Source organism: Passer domesticus, chromosome 2, assembly GCF_036417665.1.
Source record: "Passer domesticus isolate bPasDom1 chromosome 2, bPasDom1.hap1, whole genome shotgun sequence".
NCBI lineage: Eukaryota > Metazoa > Chordata > Aves > Passeriformes > Passeridae > Passer > Passer domesticus.
In genome coordinates, this window is record NC_087475.1 from 111,227,531 (window position 1) to 111,246,125 (window position 18,595).

The 18,595-nt window shown below is 42.9% G+C and overlaps 3 protein-coding genes and 1 long non-coding RNA gene across 7 annotated transcripts; 2 read left to right on the top strand and 2 right to left on the bottom strand.

Annotated features, from left to right (window-relative positions):
- Positions 1–2,665: 2,665 nt before the first annotated feature.
- On the bottom strand, positions 2,666–11,587 carry PCNP (PEST proteolytic signal containing nuclear protein). 3 transcript variants are annotated; one of them, XM_064410671.1, is made up of 5 exons: positions 11,432–11,587; positions 7,840–8,060; positions 5,850–5,924; positions 5,321–5,376; positions 2,666–4,467 (listed from the first exon to the last, which is right to left on the bottom strand). In XM_064410671.1, exons 1-5 carry the CDS (start codon positions 11,484–11,486, stop codon positions 4,338–4,340), a joined length of 537 nt encoding a protein of 178 aa, XP_064266741.1. In that variant the 5' UTR covers positions 11,487–11,587; the 3' UTR covers positions 2,666–4,337. The 3 variants fall into 3 exon arrangements, with proteins under 3 accessions (XP_064266741.1, XP_064266742.1, XP_064266743.1); XM_064410672.1 differs by lacking the exon at positions 11,432–11,587 and adding an exon at positions 10,814–11,073 and having other exon boundaries at positions 7,840–8,008; XM_064410673.1 differs by lacking the exon at positions 11,432–11,587 and adding an exon at positions 8,084–9,078 and having other exon boundaries at positions 7,840–8,008.
- A 46-nt stretch (positions 11,588–11,633) lies between these two features.
- LOC135294852 (uncharacterized) lies at positions 11,634–16,242 on the top strand. Its single transcript, XR_010356861.1, has 2 exons — positions 11,634–12,963; positions 15,993–16,242. It is a non-coding gene; the product is annotated as an uncharacterized LOC135294852 (long non-coding RNA).
- On the bottom strand, positions 13,006–16,202 carry TRMT10C (tRNA methyltransferase 10C, mitochondrial RNase P subunit). Its single transcript, XM_064410665.1, has 3 exons — positions 16,063–16,202; positions 14,998–15,123; positions 13,006–14,821 (listed from the first exon to the last, which is right to left on the bottom strand). Exon 3 carries the CDS (start codon positions 14,788–14,790, stop codon positions 13,537–13,539), a length of 1,254 nt encoding a protein of 417 aa, XP_064266735.1. The 5' UTR covers positions 14,791–14,821; positions 14,998–15,123; positions 16,063–16,202; the 3' UTR covers positions 13,006–13,536.
- A 487-nt stretch (positions 16,243–16,729) lies between the features above and the next one.
- Positions 16,730–18,583, top strand: TXNL4B (thioredoxin like 4B). Of its 2 annotated transcripts, none has more exons than XM_064410675.1 (4): positions 16,730–16,870; positions 17,153–17,305; positions 17,629–17,780; positions 18,215–18,583. In XM_064410675.1, exons 2-4 carry the CDS (start codon positions 17,174–17,176, stop codon positions 18,378–18,380), a joined length of 450 nt encoding a protein of 149 aa, XP_064266745.1. In that variant the 5' UTR covers positions 16,730–16,870; positions 17,153–17,173; the 3' UTR covers positions 18,381–18,583. The 2 variants fall into 2 exon arrangements, with proteins under 2 accessions (XP_064266745.1, XP_064266744.1); XM_064410674.1 differs by having other exon boundaries at positions 16,735–16,870; positions 17,083–17,305.
- Positions 18,584–18,595: the final 12 nt, after the last annotated feature.

An 18,595-nucleotide genomic window follows, 5' to 3' on the forward strand; every position in this document is an offset into this window, starting at 1 on the left:
ACTTGCATTAACTTTAGATTAATAACTTGTACTCCTCGGAAAACATCAATATGGACTCATGACTTCAAGTTTTAGTTGAGCTCTTGCTACAGAACCACAAAGACTTTCTGCACATCCATCTCATCAGGAAATCCAATCCCAAGAAACAAATTTAAGAACTGAGCCACATGCCAAGCAGAAGTTTTCCAGACCTTGTTCCATGCCACTGCAAGTCCATGCTCTGGTTACCAGCCACTCCTGCCTCCTCCTTAGCCAGCCTAAGGGGCAGCTGGCATTGGAGTGTCCAGACCTCACAAAGCTGCAGAGGTGTGGGCAGTAAATCTTGGGCTCCCACCACTGCAGACTGCTAAATGCAAGTCTGCAAACACAAATGGAGCATGCTGTGTCCAGAGTTAAAGTGTAACAGTTGATGTTCCGTGCTTTTAATTCCATGGATAACTATGCACCTACCCAGAGGCAATGGCTCCACATTATTAGACATGAGCCACTTCCCTAAGTAAGCACTATGTAAGATGCCAGTATTTCAAAATTAGACAACAGTAGATCTTTTTGTTAATGAAAGCTGAAGAAATAAGGGATGTGTTAATAGGATAAGGTAAAAAAGCAAACTTAATTCTCCAACATTTATAGTGTTCTAGTGAGTCATGACAGAGATACTAGACAACAAATTCTGGTGAGTTTAGAACATAACCTTCCCTTTTGCAGCTTAAGAGCAGAACTACTCAGCATTCCTCAACTTATATAAGGAATTCAAAACCACCAAATCTCTTTGCAGAACATCCTTTAAGGCTACCAAATACACAGACAAAAAGCCTTGAAACCCTGTAGCTTCTTCAAAGATTTTTCTTATCTTACAGCAACCTATAAAGAGTTCTAGTGACCATGAATTCCAATAGTTTAAAACCTGTTTGCCTCTTCAGGAAATAGAAGTTACGTTTTCTCAAAAGCTGACTTTTCCTGCCAAGTCTCTTTGGAAAGCCAGCTTTGGTACAGCCACTGGCAGCACACGGAGCTCAGCAGAGTCCTGTGAGTTCTGATAAGGGGTGCTCTACAAGCCTGGCAGCCTGGAGATGGAGCTCCCCAGGCCTGATGGCAGCTGTGGCTGCTGCCTTGGGGCTCCCAGGAACACCACAGCCAAAGTCTGGGATTGAGTCATCTCTGATAATGGCTCAAGGTGGGAACTGGCACCCCTCAGTTACCTTAGAGACAGGCTGGGGACTGCTTCCTGCTGATAAAATCTTCATTCTGAGAAGCTGGACAATGCACCTCCCATGCTTTAAAGGAATGAAATTAGGCAAGGGCCACACCTAGCACTGCCTGAAATACACCATCACAGTTCACTGCAGTTTAGTGGGGCTGTTTTGTTTTGGAATCTTGGGAGGGCACTTTTCTTGCCTTTTGTTTTTTGTTTGTTTTAGGGATTTTTTTGGGGGGTGGAGGGCTTTTTCATTATTTTAATACAGTTAGATGAGTTTGGATCCATTTGCAAGCCAGCAGGCTCAGAGCAGCCCAGCTGCAGGATTGCACAGAGAAGGTTATGGGTAACTGCTCCCACCTTCACCTTATGTCATCAATGTTCTGCAGGCTGCTCAGGAACCAATTCCTGTTAAGCAAGCACGAGTCCCATGGGATAAAACCACACAAGCTGGCATTTCAAACACTGACAGGCACACACAGTGTGCTGTACTAAGCAGTTCAAGGTCTCAGCATACCTCCTGAAGCATTTCAGCTAAATCAGATCATTTATCACGAGTTTCAGGATTCTTGAACATCTTTAGAAAAAAAAAAGCCAAACCAACTAACAAAAAAAATCACACAAAGAACAACAACAAAAAAAGGCTCTCTGCATACAATAACCATGATTACTCTAACAAGAGCCTACAGCTTCAAGTTAATCCCAGCTAACATTTACCTTGATGATATTGTTCAGATCAGTCAGTTTGTTCTTGCAAGTGTCAGACATTAAACAACAGCAGACAAAACCCAGCTTGTTTGGCACCCAGCCCTGAGGAGACTGAGGCCATCCTGATGGATTTGCTCCCATGAAGCCCAGAGAAGGAAGAGAACACTTGCACTGGGTGAGGCAGGATCACTGCTCACCTGCAGCTGAGATTTAGAAGTTTCTGCAGTCTCTCACAAGGTCTAGGGTTATTTAATGACCATGTAAGTAGATAAAGTAAGAAGATAAATAAAAGAAGAAGACCAAGTAAGAAGATAAATAAAACTTTTGCTCTCTCAGTTGCATGGAAGATATTTCATAGCATGTCTGCCCTTCACCTAGCAATTTCTTAAATGATTTTGAAGTACAAAAATTCTAGGTATGAACATCAGACAAAGATATAAAGAAGGTGGTGGTAGGTTAATTAAAACAAGGAATAGATCTCTGAGTCATTCTTATTTGAAGTTTTGTTTTGCTTTGTTCTTATACAAGTGATTGATATAGTATGAACCAGCTACTGAGGAGCACAAGAAAATAGCTATTCACTATGGATTACCACTATCTTAAAGGGATTTATTTAAACAAACATAACCACATGTGATGAAAATAAGTGAAAAGTTTGTGTTGCCTAGTTCCAGTAATGCCCAAATTGGTTTTGGAAGTCCTGAAAGTCAGTTTTGAAAGTGTGTTTTAAATAAACCAAATATTTCTGCTATGGAAGAAAAATAATGTATACATTTTTATGTTAAGTTTATAACAAGGCTTTTAAAAGAAAACAGTTACAGGTATTCAACTGCATCAGACTTCAAAAGAAAAAAAGATTACACATACAATACAAAAATACAAAAAAATATTTTTAGAACTTACAAACTCAAAAGTCTAAGTGGTCAGAGCTTTCCTAAAATAATAATAATAATAAAAAAATACATTTCAAGATGCACTTTCCTTTCTGCACTTGCAAGTTCAACTTTCACAAGAAGCCAGTTTTAGAGGCAGGATGAAAGCAACTAATATATTCAATGCTACAACCATTTTCCAGCTGAAATTAATTTAGTGGTTGACACTATCAGGTATTTGAGTTTAAACCAACCTTATGCTAATTTGGGGTATGGGAGGTGGTGCTGTTGGGGCAGGTGGTGGTGTTGCTGTTGATAATGTTCTATTTAACCAGCTCTGTTAATAAAATGTTTTTACAAATAGGCAATCTAAATTAGACTTAAATTTAGACAGTCACTACTTGCACTGAAATCCTTCAGCACTGTCCTGCAGTATGGAAGCTAAGAAATAAACTGACCAGATTCATGTCACTGCTGAAAATCACTGCAAAAGGAAGACAGGCAGGAAAAGGTCAAATTTTATTTCTGAAGCTGATACTTGCTAGGAACAGCAGGACTGCAGATACAGAATTCTTTGACCTGATAGTGTCCACTGAGGTCATAGGCATCAAGGCATTTTGTCTTAAATGACAAGACAGGGAAAGTGCATCTTAGATTTTTCATACTTAAGCAGTGAGTTACTGATTTTTGGTGTGGCTTTTATTCCTTCTAGGCATAGTAAAGAAAAATATTTCAATCAAAGGTGAAGCTTAATGTACATTAGCTTGTATTTTTGGTGGTGGTTTTTGTGTACCACTAGGAAATGCTAACAAGCACTACTCAAGGCTAATGATTTAAAAGGAGCACACTGAAAATACTGATTTACCTTTGTAATGAATATTCTTTACAGACTGTATCTAATATACAGACAAGGCCCATTTCCTTAGGACAGAACAGGCCACTGAAGGTTACACACCCTACATGAAGTTTTAAACAAAATCAGAGCTAAGTTACCAGAGCCACTCAGAGCAACGTAATTCCTAGTTTGCAGAGACTTAACAAAAGGTGACTGCAGGGAGAAAAAAAATCCAAGTTCTTACTATTTCCTGTGTAAGATTATATTCAAAGTAATAGTCCAGTAACACTTCTAGTACAAGACAATGCTCACTCTCTTTAGCAGAATTCATAGGAGTCAACTGTTTCTCCTGTTACGAAGAGGGAGCCAGAAGTGAGAATGCAAGAGCATTCAATTTTAACCTGATTAAAGAGACAGTAACCTTTTTCATCCACCTTATTTAATCACTGACAAAAAAAATTATCTTAAAAAGGTACCACTCCAATTTCTTTATTATCTGTAACCTTTTGAAACTAATCACATGAACTACAAAATTAGCAAATGCCTTGAAATCTGTATACAAAACATAAATTACCTCTAATTTCAAACTCATTTATTAGTGTACCACTCAAAGTCTTAAAAAAGTGGCTCCAAAGATAGTCTCATACCATTCTTAAAAAAGGAAACTGTTCCTTTAATGTTACACCCTCCCCTCCCCCCAAAACACCCAACTTGTAATCCACATCATTTAGTTGTTTTCTTGGTCATGGACATTTCCAAGATGAGATTTTATATTTCGTTCCCATAGCTTCTGGTTGTCAGAAAATCCATGCTTTCCTTTATTGAACGAATTTGGTCCTGCTGAAGTTGGTGTATCCCTGTGAAAAGCAAAACAAGAGCAGTTGAGAAAGCCAGCTCAACTACAGTACACTGTGCCATGTGACCCTGAAAATGCCAATTTCAAGCCCAGTCTGCCCCTCTACCACACAAATTTCCTTCTGTTACATCAGGAGCCCTCACTATTTGCAACTGTGAGCTGGCCACAGAATTGATCTGTACACAGTATGTCAAAATACAGCGATGAGATGGAGCAGGAGAGGAGGTGGCAGTGGCAGTAACTGCTGCCAACTGAGGATCTAAATTTGTTACTGTAGAAAAAAGAAAAACCACCAAACTAGAGAACTTTCAGAGTGACTGACTTTAAAAGCAGTCTGTCATGATAAACACCTCTGAAATACAAATTCTCAAAATTCATCCCTAATTTAAGTGAAGCCTCCTCTGAAAAGGCCCCTACTTATTTTAGGACTGTTCCCCTACCATCTCAAATGTGGACAAGCAGAAGAATTACACGATTTATTATAAAGAAAAGAAGCAATTCTTTGTCTGAGAGATGATTCTTATCTTCCGTTGCACATGAGTTTAAAGATGTGATCAGACTACCTACTTCAAGGCAATACACTTACCAAAAAAAAAAAAAAACCAAAACAAAAAAAAAACAAAACAAAACAAAAAAAAAAACAACAACAAAACAAAACAAAAAACCCTTCTATTTAATGCAGACTCAATTTCTCCCTCAAAAAATGTAAATAAGATTCAAAGTTCAAATGCAAATGTAGTACTTTTAACCCGTAGATGACGCATTTGAAAATCTTGTTTCTGGAGAAACAATCTTCTTTAACCTATTCTACCTCCTTGTATTCTCAAGCCATCCTCAGATCAAAGCTGCCCTACCTTCCGATGTTCTTCATGCGCATCTTGGCTTCGGGGGGCATTTCCTCTGGTTCGCTCTGCAGGGACAAAGGAGGTCAGAGCGGGGCCTTTGGACACCTCAAAGGCCTGACAAGAGAAGGGCTGGACTACAGCCCTAAGGACAGCAAAGTGACTTTGGACACAAGGCAGCTCCTACACGGTTCCAGAACAAAATATAAATTCCTTTGTTCAACTCCATGAAAGAAGGAGCAGTAATATGACAACAAAATATTTAGCAAACCAGAAGCACAACTTTCCTTGGCCTCCCCCTAATCAAGCCTAGAGAGAGCAAGTATTAATTCAAATTATGTTGTGCATCTTACTTTCAGGGAGAAGTTATCAACATTTTAATGATTTCTTTAACACAGAGCTATTGTGCATTCTTAATCAGAGCCAAAAAAGATGCTTCTAGGTTGAAAATTCCTGACATTTATGATAAGAACCATAAATAACCCAGTGTCTGCCTACCACACCAATGGTATTTTGTGTTGATCACAGGCTTATTACTCACATCTTCATCTTCATTGAAAGCTGCTGCTACAGAAAGGGTTTTTGGAGCCAGAGTTGGAACAGGCTCTTTAGGCTTCTGGAAAAGACAAAATGCACAAGTAACGTAAGTCTACTAACTCAAAAAAGCTATCCTTGGCTTTTTAAGTATTTTGGTAAAATTAAATCAAACATCTTCACTGAAATGGGCAACTGGGGGAAAGTTTTTGTCTGAATCAAGCACATAAAGGATTCTCTAATGACAAAGGAAAACGACTGCTCATTTGTGTGTGATCACTCTGAGCAGCAAGCTGAGCCCTCTCATGTAACAGCTCCCCACATGCAGGTCTTCACTTTCTAGCACACTGCAGGGGCACTCAGCCACTGGTGCATGACATGAACAATTAAAACAGAACCTGAATAACTTGTGGTATTCAAAATTTTACTGCGTCACTATTTCCATTATTCTTTTGGTATATTCTTATCCATCAATGTCAGAAAAAAAATATGTTTATTTTCTTCCATTTTAACAATGTGATGGCTTTCTGGCTTAAAGCAATTCAATGCTTTTAAACTCCTATCAGTATCTAGCACACAGTCCAATTAATATAAGTTCCTTTAAAGAGTATTTCTTTTATTTCCAATTATTAATTCCTCTATTTAAGGTGTAGGAAGCTGTCAAACTCACAACTGTACTACAACAGTGGTACCAAGAGTTATTTCAACACCACTGAGAAAAAAACCAAGTAACTAGTAACAGATTGCTACTACAGTACTAAATCAATAATATACAGTGTTTTCTCCATTCTGCCTTTACTGCTAATTCTTTGCACACTCCTAGAAGCTGGTACTGCAGCAGAGCCCTTATGCAACTGCCTACAGCTGTTCTTACTGATACTGCACAACATATAAATACCACACCACTTTTAAAGCATCCGTGCCCAAGGAATGGGGAATGTACTAGGGGAGTAAAAATGACTGAAGAGAAACAGGTACATTTCAGCACTGTCCATCACCCACTAAGTTCAGTGAACCAGAAATCCTAAGCCAAATTTATTGCCACTTTGGAAATGAGAAACTGAAGCATGCTAAAAGCCCACAGAAGGAAGCCTTGTTCATTTTTCCAAAGTCTGAGCTGACCTGGCTGCATTTATACCCTAGAATGCTGCCAGCCCACATCTCCCTTCCATCTCAAAATAACAGAGCACCTTTTTAATCCTCTGCAGGTTTCCAAAATGCTGGCATTGCGGGTGCAAGCCTTTCACCATTAGAGTTTGAATTTGGGGCAGACAGCTACTGATAGTATCCACCACAGTGACAGGTGGAAAATGGAAATGAACTGTATTAAACAGAGAGGCAGCCCCTGGCTTGTCCTTGGCCAGGCCAGTGGAGGATTACTCTGGAAGTACAGAGAGTCATCAGAGTCACATCTGAACAAGCACAAGGATACCTTGTGCTGGACAATCAAGGGAATCAGAATTCTTAGGAATCTATGTAACAAAGCCACATCTCTTGCATTTAACACGAATAAATCACACTGACCTTGCAAAGAACAGGCAAAGTCATGGAAATATGCTACAATTCCCCATCCTAAAATAAGATCTTTGGAGTGGGTAGCCTATTAAGCCATCTAGATGCTTTCTTCTAGCTTTAAGCATCCTATGCAATGAAGCTCCCAGCACTCATTTCAAAGTAGCCTGAACAGCTTAACAAGTCTGCTCATTTCCCTAAGGAAATTATTGCAGACTTATCAAACCTCATTATAAAATTATTCTGCATGTTCAAAGATCTACAGTTCATTTCAATCAAGTCTTATGATTCCTGAGACTACTGACCTGTTATTAATCACCCTGAAGTACTTACACATGCACGACTAGCTGGCCCTGCAATGCCTGCTTGAGCTTTACCCAAGTTACCCTCATGGGAATTCAAGGTTTCCTCTGCAAGGAAGCCTCCCCAAAGTACTTCCCTTTTCCCTCAGTTTCCCTAAAATTAAAAGCCCACAGTAAACTTACATTTGCTCCCAGTTTGATGGATATTGCAGATGCCTTCTTTGTTGTCTGACTGCCTATGGAAAATCCAAACTTGGACATTTTGGCAGGAGCAGGCTTTGTGGTGAAGTCTTCAGCTTCTTCATTAGCTGCCCGTTTCTCTGCGCTGCGACTCGAACTTTCTCCTCCATTACTGGAAGAAACAGTCTTAGTTTTCACAGGTTTTTCTGCCTCTTCTTCAGGTCCTGGTGAAGTCGAAACAACTTACCAAGATGAGCTACTTTTACTGAGCAGATTGATGGGAGCAGCAACCTCAAAAAGCATTATACTTTGGGTGCAATAGGTAAGATGTTTTTAGTGACAGCAGTTTCCACCAATGTATATTTAGTGGACAGCAAAACACAAAGAGAAGAAGAAACTGCAAGCACTCCACTACTTGTAAAGAACTTCTTGTATGAGCCAGGAAAACAATCTTGAAGCACCATCTCTTTATTTAGTATGGAAGTCAAAGTTCATGTAGTAAATTAAATGTAGATGACTAAATCTTTTTAAATTTTTAAGTTGCCACAGATAAGCTTTCATAATTGGAATCCCAATTCCAAATCTAGAGTAGATAATCTAAGTTAAAATTAATTCTACTAAATTTCTACAAAATCATGTCCATGCCAGTCTCTATGCTTGTCTGGCACAAGTCTAAAACCATGGGAGTGACTACAGTGAGGCCAGCTGTCTCAATCATCTTTCAAGTCACTGCTTGTCCACATCTCATCTGTAATAAATCTGCCAAGCTCTGCTTGAGGAAGGAATCAGCACTAAAAAAGCATACATATAGATTTCATCTTTTCTGGGTTTGTATAGTCATGGAAAACACAGCAGCTGAACAGTGATCCACAGAGAAAAAACATTCAAGTAACACTTCCATTCCTATAAAATCAGCTTCTTCAGCTACACCAAGAGACAAAGGTGTCCTTGGAAAACTCACAGGGAACAGAGTAAATGCTTCAGCAAAAAGACACTTCCCTGCTGCTGCAATAAGCAAACCACTGCAGCAGCAGAAGGGGGGAAAAAACAAACACACATTAAGGAATGGACAGGGAAGTGCTCACAGCAGCAGTTTAAAACAACTGGAGCTAGCACAAGTTCCTCATCACATCAAATGGAGAAGAGCACCTTCCATGCACAGCAAATTCCGACCATCAGGGGACAAAGCTCTTTGCACTGCTAACGCAAAAAGCTACTAGGTAAGATGAAGCAATGGGAGAGAAGAAAGTCTGAACTGGGGGTCAACAAGATTGTAGCTCTGAGAAAAAAAAAAAAGAAGCAAACAACATCAGGAAAGAGAAAAACTAGGGACTCTATATATATATATATTTGTCTGCTATTTCCCAAATCAGAAGAAGCAGAATATACCACTTCTACCCCACTCTTCCAGGTATCAATAAGTGATTGAAACCAAAATGGATTTATCATTCATCTTCAGAAATATGGCAATCACAAAAAAATTGTAACTTTAATCAGTTTCACTGTATTAAAAAAAATGCTACTAGAAATTTGATCCAGAAAATACAGATATAAAAATGAAAAACAAAGGAGGAAAGAGAAACAATCAAAATTTACACAAGTGACCTTGGGCACTGGTAGCTGTCTTAGCAGAGTTTACAAACAGCAGTCTGCAGAGGCTGTGAGAGCATCCTTACATTTCATCCATAAAATCACATTAAACAATGTTCCAAGTGCAGCCTCAGTACACTAGAGACTGATTCAAGGGTAAGCAGAAGATTCACTGGCCTTAAAATTGCTGGAACCATAGGGCTAAGTCTTCTTTTTTATAATATACAAAATCCACAGCAGCCCAAAATTCAGGGCAGAGGGAACCAGTTCCTAGACTAGTGCTAGCCTGAAGGTTATTACACTGCTTCTTACACCTTACTTCTTTAAAGTGCAAATTCTCAAATACCACTAAGCACAAGATGAAGCCTAATACAATCTACCCACATCTGTTTTCTCACCAAATCCTAAATGACATCTCTCTCAGAATCAGTTCCTATCAGCTCTGCATTCTGAGCATTATTTCTACTGGGCTTGCCAAAGGCTGAACACCAGACTGCTGAAAGAAACACTCGTGCTGGGTGAGAAAGCTGTGAGGGGCACAGGACAAGTGGGGAAGGTGGGGAGGGAGCTGTTGTGCTGCTTGGTTTCTGCAGGAAACAGAAACGCAGGCAATATTTACCATTCAACAGGTCTCCACCACCTCCCATGCCAGCCCAGAAATGTATTCCAAGATACCAAGGCTGCTTTATCACTTCCTGGAGGTCACACTACACCTACAGAAAGCACCAGCACCATTTCCAAACCAGTGCCCTTTCCATGGATTGCAGACACACACAGTTCTCCTCCTCCACAGTGAAGTTTTACTCATGTGAATCAGCAAGCCACACGGGTGGGCAACTTCCACAGCCCAGGTGGCAGAAGGGACAAGAGCGACAGTGCCAGCTGCACAGCATTTCAGGATCTGTTGCTCCTGGGAACCACTGGGGCATGTAGGAACAGACCAGTCACAGCTAAATTAATTTTAAGATAAGCCCCACTATCTTGTCAAAAGCTAAGAACTGCAAATTGCTTTCAAAAATCCTCAAAGAACAGCTATTATTCCTGAGGGCCAAGGTACCTCAACTCATTCAGATCATGTTTCAGCACACAAGACAGTATGAATTACTGGTGTGCTGATGCTGTCCAGTTACGGTATTACTAATAAAAAAAAAAACCAACCCAATACCACCACCAAAAAATAAAAAACAAAAAGCCACCAAAGCCCAACAGAGAACCAAGAGTCAAGGAACTACCTAAAATCAATACTCTTCAAATATCAGCGATTATCAGAAATAACATTCACTCCTGAGGTTATCCTCATTGGTTTACAAGCCCAATTTAATTTTTCAACAAATCTAAGAAGTGCCCTCTCCCTACAGAGATATTAAAACAAAAAGAAGAGACACACCAAGAAAGGAAAGCTTTATCTTTGCAAAGCCACTGTCCTCTCAACTTTAAGGGAAGAAAGAAGAAAAGAAACATACAATTAAAATTTTTGAACCAAATACTGCAGAAATTACAGGAATGTCCAGTCATAACATAAATACTACAAAACCAAACAGCAAACTTACAGATTGTTGCCAAGCAAAAAATCCCCAAATGCTTAAAACAGCAATTAAAGAATATTCACTGTACCCATTTATAAAAAAGGTACCATAATTGTTGAAAGTTAATCTTTAAGGCTCTGTCCTCACCCTTGCAGACAGCAACAGCCGTATTTCTCTCAGAACACGGCGTAAGTACTCCGTGTATTTTTAGGAGAGAGAAACAGCGCATTTGCACGGACAAGGAGAAGCTGGTGGATTTTTACAAGAGCGCCGGTGAAGCTGAGCACAGCAGGCGCGGCCGGCCTCTCCTCCGGCGCAGTCCCCTCAGGCCCAGGCCACCCGCTCTCCCCGCAGGGCCGGGCACCGCACGGCCCGGCCCCGGCAACTCACGGCCGGCTGAGCCACACCTGGATTCCCCCTCCCAGCCCAGAGCCCGTTCCCACCCCACAGCTCCGCGGCGAGAGGCGCTACATGTTCACCTCCTGCGGGCTGCGGCCGCTTCGCCTTCTCCCCCTCGGCTCTGCCGTCCGCCATTTTCCCCCGCCTCCTCCGCCGCCTCACGCGCCGCGCACGCGCGCCGCTCGCGGCCCGCCCCCCCGCGGGGCCCCGCTCGCGGCCGGGCCGGCCCCGCCCCTGCGGCGCGCGGGGATGGCGCGGCGGGAACGGCGGCGGGAGCGCGCCGGGAACGGCGGTCGTGTGGAGCCGCCACGAACACAGGGCTTCCATTCCCTCCCCCGGGGAATCAAAGCCACCCCCCGGCACCGCACCCTGAGCCTCTGTGTCTCGGGGGCGCGGAGGAACTGCGTCCGCTGGTGCGCCCTCCTCACTGCGCGTGGTTTAACGCTCACCTCCCTCCCGTGATTCACAATGCCATTCACTACCTCGCTGCCTCCGCGGTGTGTATAAATATCTAAGGCGTGTGGAGGTGGTGCGCCAAGAAGGATCCAGTGGTGCCAAGCAATGGGACAAGAGGCAAGATGGGCAGAACGGATGCACAAAAGTTCCACCTGAACTGAGGAAGAGCTTTCCTGTGCAGTGACCGAGCAGGGCAGGTTGCTCAGAGGGCTATGGAGTCTCCCTTGCTGGGGATATTCAAGAGCCGTCCAGATGCAACCCTGTGCCATGTGCTCCGGGATGACCCTGCTTGATTCAGGAGGCTGGACCAGGTGACCCACTGTGGCCCTTTCCAACCTGCCCAGTGTGTGATTCTGTGACACGAGCTCAAGGGAGCAGTGACACCGCCTTCCTGCACCCCAGTGTGCAAGCCAGTTCACAGGTCAGAAGAGGCTGTTTGTATGGAGGAAGAGCAAATGACAGAACCCACCCCATGGCAGGGGTTGGACCTAGATGAGGCCCCTTCCAGTCCAAACCATTCCACAGTTCTGTGACACCCAGCAGCACGCAGCTCCACTGAGGGAAGTCTGCCTGAGTGAGGCACACGCACTCACACAGCCAGTCCTTGCACTTCAGGGCTTCCCAGGCAGCTGAAGGCAGCTCTCAAGCATCACCTGGAACACCACCCTAGGGTGAAGCTTTGTGTACTTCCCAACCACACACAGCTGAAAGGAGCCAGGTCTTTCCCTGTGCCAGAGGTGATCCTTGCCTGCAGGCCCCTGCCCCTCACAACAGGCAGTGAAGGGCAGTATCAAGGCAGTGAATCTTCTGCCTTCCAAGCCCCAGCTTACAACAGCATGTAGGAAGGGGTCACCAGGGAGTGGGTCACCACCAGCTCATCATCTGCCATCACTGACTTTAAGCATCACCCACAAAGAAAGCCCTCCTCATCCCACAGACCTGTATTTAGCTGCCCATGGCAGCTCTGCAGCCTGAACACAGACTTCCAGAGAGAAACCAATAAATTTTGAGCTGTGAGAAATATTAAAAGGCTCTCTGATCTTCTAAGTATTTACTAATAGGACAGTTTACCATCTCAGAAGTTCCAGCACTTTGGGAAATATTCATTACATGGCCTGAAAACACAAGCACTCTGGAATAAAAGTCTTACACAAAAGTAGGTTAATTTTTTTTCAGCACAGTCAAGAAATTTGCCTGATTCCTTCCAAGCAGGGACTTTATTTGTGCCAGACAGAACATCCAGAAACAAATGGTGTAGTTCCCCAAACTCACACAAGGTTTTAACCATTTAGTTCAGCTATCAAAGGTCAATTCATTTGCATACAAGAGGATTCGGGAAGTAATGGGGAGAGGTCTCTTCTACTTCATCTTAGTGATCTTACAGAATAAAACTGTAGACAGCCTCCAAAGCAGAGAGCTCTGAAGACCTTTGCATTCAGTAACAATCACCCTTGTGCAAGCACAGCTCAATTGAACAGACTGACAGTCTTTGTGTAAATTTATTTTTTTACAACATATTATCTTATTTCTCTTACATAATTTCAGTAATGTGTGAATAAATTTAAACAGCTGGACTACTAAAGTAATTAAAAAACCCAACTCTTAATGATGGTAATTTCAAACATAAGCAACAAAACATGTTCTGAGATTAAAAGCTGAACAGAGTTCCAGATGTACCAAGAAGGTGGCACAGTCTGTGTGTAAAAAATTAATTTTCCTCCCCATCACTCTACTTTTGCTTTAGTTTATACCTCTGGGGGTAGTTTTTGGCAAATCGCTTTTCTGCTTTTTCCCGTCCCTTTCCAAGTTTGAGTGTGTTGATCAGGTCTAATGTTTTTTTCAATTCCTTTACAGGCTTGTTTACAAAGCCACAGCATTTCCTTTTCGGAACAAATTCCAGAGCCTTCTTCCAGTCAGCAGTATCTTTCAAGGTTAATAAAATATGCATCATTTGATCCAGTGTGAGATTTTTGGCACCAGTATTCCAAAGCAAATACTTCTCCAGTGGAAGGGCTGCAGTCTCCAGTCCTAATCGCTTTGCCCGTGCTAAAGAGACTCCTGTTTTTATGCTCCTGTCAACCATTGACCCAACAATATAGATCTTATCGTGATCAAATGTTTTCATTACTTTGGGAGAATCAGCTGTCAGATAGATGAGCTTATCCTTTGGAAAGATTTCTGTGTAGCACTGGTCTGTCACTGTGATAAGCAGTTTGTCCCATGCCTCTCTATAATTCTTGATAAATTCCCTGTGATAGAGGCTATCATCTTTGAAGTTACAGAAGTGGATGTGGAATGGATCCACAGATTTCCGGTTGCTGCTTTCACTCATTACTATCTGTCTCACTGTATTTGAGACTTCTCGGATAGACATCTCTTTCTCATAGGACATGTCAAATACCAGAGGCTGGCCAAAGATCATGGACTGAGCAGCCCTCCAATTGTATGCTTTATCCATAGTGCGGGACCAGAAATGTAGGAATGGACTCTTTTTGATCTCATCTGGTTTTGAATCTTGATCTTGTGCCTCCAGCCTCCTTTCCCTTTTCTCTTCCATCTTCCTCTTGTCATTTTTCTTGTGAAGTTCTTTGAGATGCAAATATTTTAAATACTTCTTTTTAGCTGACTTAGAAGGACACTCCATAAAGGTTTTTAGCTGTTCTTCACTAATATTTTCTGGAACTGCTCTGCCAGCTAGTCTCCACATCTCCAAAGTCTCACGTGCAGCAGCCAAACTGGAAAGCTCCTTAGGCTCTGAGGCCACCTCAATGACCTCTTCTTGCAATCCAGATTTCATTACCTTCTTCCACTCATCTAAATCCAGTTTTTCTGAGGGCTCATGTGACTTGTCTTGCTTCAGACAAAGCGATGAACTCAGAGTTCTACTGAGTGGAAACAAATCCTTTTTCATCCCATGCTGCGTGGCAAATGGAAGGACAGAACTTCTTACAATTCTTCTCAGAAGCACATTAGCAGACTGCATATTTAGACATGTGCTGTGTTGCAACACTTATCTGCAGTAAGAGGGGAAAAAAACTTGTCAGAAATCACAAAGAAAACACATGCAGATTTTTATTCTTAGTAACACTGACAGACAATAGGTTACTTCTTGGAGGATGCTAGAAATTCCTCCTTCTACGATGATTTTACTGCTTCCTAAATAAAAACAGCTTAAACCAGCTACACTTACTGCAATTCAACCTTCAAGAACTGTCCAAGATCTCTTCAAGTTATCTGGATCATACGATGAGCCTTCACAACCAGTCAGAGAAATGCTGCATGCAAACCAGAAGTATTTTTATATAATTTATCTATCCTGTGAAAACAGAAAGAAGAGATGGAAGAATAACAACTAGTACAAGAAAAGACCATCTTTTTTTTTTTTGCTAAATTGTCTGTGAAGTTGGCATAGGCACATAAAGCTGAAGACATAAATCCCCCCAGTCCCATTAATTTTATCCACATTTGTATTTAAACATGAATGGTCTGCAAAAAGAAAAACACACCCAAGAACATTTAATAGTTTCCTTGGCCTATGCACATTACTGAACTAAGCCTCAGTGGAGTTTCAGTCCTTGAGAAAACGTGATTTGGACAAAACTGGAATTAATTCCTAATTTTTAAATCAAAATTCATAATCCTCCTAATAAACTGAAAATAATGTGATACACAGAACAAGAAGTTAGATCTAATATTGGGTTTTTAAATATGTACCTGCTCAGGTGAGAGGCACAGTGTATTATTTAGAAATGTTATATAACCTGGCATGTGTTTTACTGCACAGTAATTGGTCAAATTGGTGGCAGACCTCTCATGTTCTACCATTACCAAGATAAAAGAAGCAAGAACAACCAAGCAACCTAACAATGTGAAAAATTTTAAGTCCTACAATAGAAGTATCCCTAATTTTACAGTGAATAATTTAACTACTGGCAGAAGTAATAAGCAAAGAAGCATGGAGAAATCAAGGGTTCAGCTCCTTAATTAACTCACATTACTGGAGCTCCATTTAAGTCAATATTGAGCACCAGATTTACACTGTCAGAAGATTGATGACAGCTTTTGATAGAGCCAAGTTACCTTCCAGTGTATCATTCACTAACATCATTACTGCAAGTATCAATCTAAGGCTCTTTAAAGAACCTAGATTTGTAGTACTAAAAGTATTTTTCTTTTCTTTTTTAGCACGACTTCACTGCAACTCATCTCAATAAAAGAAAGGCTCTTCACTGATATTTCAGACTGAACAACTTGCCTTACTTCTCCAGCACAGCTGCCCACTCAGAATCACAGACTGAGTAAAGTTGCAAGAAGTCACAGTGGATGTGATGTGGTCCAGCTCCTCTGCTCAAGCAGGGTCATCCCAGAGACACGGCACAGGGTTGTGTCTGGACTATCTGGAATACCTCCAGTAAGGGAGACTCCACAGCCCCTCTGTTCAGTGCACGACTACCTGCAGAGTACAGAAGTTGCTCCTCATGTTCAGGTGGAAGGTCTGTGCCTCAGGTTCTGCCCATTGCTTCTTGCCTCATGGCCTGGCACCACGGGCACGAGCCCGGACCCACACCCTCGGCTCTCCTGTTAGACCCTCACTGCCTGCAGGGGAGCAGCACTGCAGTGTTTAACAACTTTAAACCAGCCCACGAGCACCCGAGCCGCCGAGCGCCAGCTCACACCCCTCAGCCCTCCCGGGAGACCGGCGGGGCCCGCGGCCTCCGGGGCACCGCGCCGCGGCTGGCGAGAAGCACCTGCCGGACCTCCGGCCGCGCTCCCGCCCGCCGGGACTCGGTCGGGTCGGGGCAGGGCCGGTCGGACCCGAGGGACCCCGAGGGACCCCGAGGCGCGCCGCGGTCACCGCCGGCCCGGCCGCGCCGCCACCGCCGCTCACCTCGCGGAGCCGCTGCGCCTGCGCGGGGCGGGCCGCCGTGCTCCCCTCGGCTGTCCCCGGCGCTCCGCGGCTGCAGCGCCGGCGTTCCGGGCTGTCCGCGCCCCCACGGCGGGAGCTGATCCCAAGTGTCCCGTGTTCCGTTCCCGGGGAGCCGCCGGGCACTGAGGGGCTGCCGGTGGGTGCTGCCGCCGGCCCTGGTGCGGGGCAGGGTCCGGCCCTGCCGCCGCGCTGGGCTGGGTGTGAGGCCTGGGGCCGAGGGGTTTGTGAGCCCGGCCTGCTGATCTGTGCTCTCTGTCTCCGCTTCCCTCTCCCTCTCTCTTCCCCCCGCTTTTTTCCTTTTAAAAAATTTAATAGCACAGAGAAGTTTCGCTTCTTTTTGGCCCGCAGGTTGCTGTTGTTTGATGCTGCGTTGTTTTGTTGGGTTTTTTTTTCCCTAACTGTGAGGCTGGGCTTTTAGTGGAGACCGTGATCCGTCGCGATGAGTTTTCTGCTGCCCAAACTGACCTGTAAGAGGGAGGTGGATCAGGCAATAAAAAGCGTCGCTGAGAAGGTTTTGGTTCTCCGTTTTGGAAGAGATAATGATGCTGTTTGTCTGCAGCTCGATGATATTGTAAGACCTTTTTTTTTTTTTAATGGACCGTGCCAGTAGAGTTGGTGCATAGAAGAGAATGTTGCTTTTGCTAAGATAGGCACTCATGAAAAGTTTGGTGACAAATATAGAATGAAATTACACAATATTTATTAAAAGGTTTGAAGAGTAAGCATCTGTGTTACTATTGTAGTGGCTGAACAAAGTGCTTGAGGTAGACAAGATGTGATATTCCATACCTGCTTAATCTGGTAACACATAAGAAAAACAGGCTTTAACAAGCTTGGACTCTCTTGTCCTCGTGTCTCAGCCTAATTGTCATCTGCCTTTCTCACTCTTTCCAGCTTGCAAAAACAGCCCATGACCTAAGTAAAATGGCAGTCATTTACCTGGTGGATGTGAACGACGTCCCAGTGTACACCCAGTATTTTGACATCAGTTATATTCCATCTACTGTGTTTTTCTTCAATGGACAGCACATGAAGGTTGATTATGGGTAAGTCACCCTAGCCTTGTCTATTATGTCCATAAGAATTATCAGTCTTTTTCTATGTTATCATGTCTGGGGAAGGTAAAATTTGAAAACTATAATGTTGCTACCAGCATCTGCATTGAGAATTCTGTAGGAAGCCAGAAGGATCTAAATAAGGAAGTAATTTGAAATGTGCTCTGATGCAATAAGTAGGTGAAATATGCCTGACTCTGCAAAAACTAGTAAGAAATGGTTAAAATCTTAGACATGACACTGCACCTGTTTGACCTTTGGAGGTGACAGCATATTCCTGACTTGGTTATGCTGTCACAAAGTTAGTTCTTCCTTTCAGAATGAGCACTCCTTATCTCATTTGGGCATCTTTTCACATTTTTAGGTGGTTTTTCTCTGAATACTTTAACGTTGCAATTCTGCCTTTGTCTTGTGCTTATATTTAGGTCTCCAGATCACACCAAATTTGTGGGAAGCTTCAAAACAAAGCAAGACTTCATAGATCTGATTGAAGTGATTTACCGCGGAGCCATGCGGGGAAAGCTCATTGTGAGAAGTCCCATTGATCCCAATAACATTCCTAAATATGACCTTCTCTACCAAGGAATTTAATGGGTTGACCTGAGCAAATAATTACACAAATTGACGATGTGGTAGATCCCTTTTTCCTTTGAGCATTTTTGGCCTCCTCTGACATTGTGGGACAGTTTGAGCATTTATCCTGAAGGATCATATTGGTCTCCTTCTGAAGACAGATATTCTGTCACCTCGTGCTTCTCTCATAAATAAAGCTACATGCTCATGCACAGAGTTCACAGGAGTGGCTG

Bases quoted from the DNA above. Each gene is read 5' to 3' on its own strand.
- PCNP (XM_064410672.1), bottom strand. From the start codon at position 10,941: ATGACTGGACATTCCTGTAATTTCTGCAGTATTTGGTTCAAAAATTTT. The intron at 8,009-10,813 runs GTGTGTCTCTTC...TGTTTCTTCCAG, and splicing joins GATAAAGCTTTCCTTTCTTG to TAATGGAGGAGAAAGTTCGA. The intron at 4,468-5,320 runs GTAGGGCAGCTT...TGCTTTTCACAG, and splicing joins CGCATGAAGAACATCGGAAG to GGATACACCAACTTCAGCAG.
- TRMT10C (XM_064410665.1), bottom strand. From the start codon at position 14,790: ATGCAGTCTGCTAATGTGCTTCTGAGAAGAATTGTAAGAAGTTCTGTC.
- TXNL4B (XM_064410675.1), top strand. From the start codon at position 17,174: ATGAGTTTTCTGCTGCCCAAACTGACCTGTAAGAGGGAGGTGGATCAG. The intron at 17,306-17,628 runs GTAAGACCTTTT...CACTCTTTCCAG, and splicing joins GTCTGCAGCTCGATGATATT to CTTGCAAAAACAGCCCATGA. The intron at 17,781-18,214 runs GTAAGTCACCCT...GCTTATATTTAG, and splicing joins CACATGAAGGTTGATTATGG to GTCTCCAGATCACACCAAAT.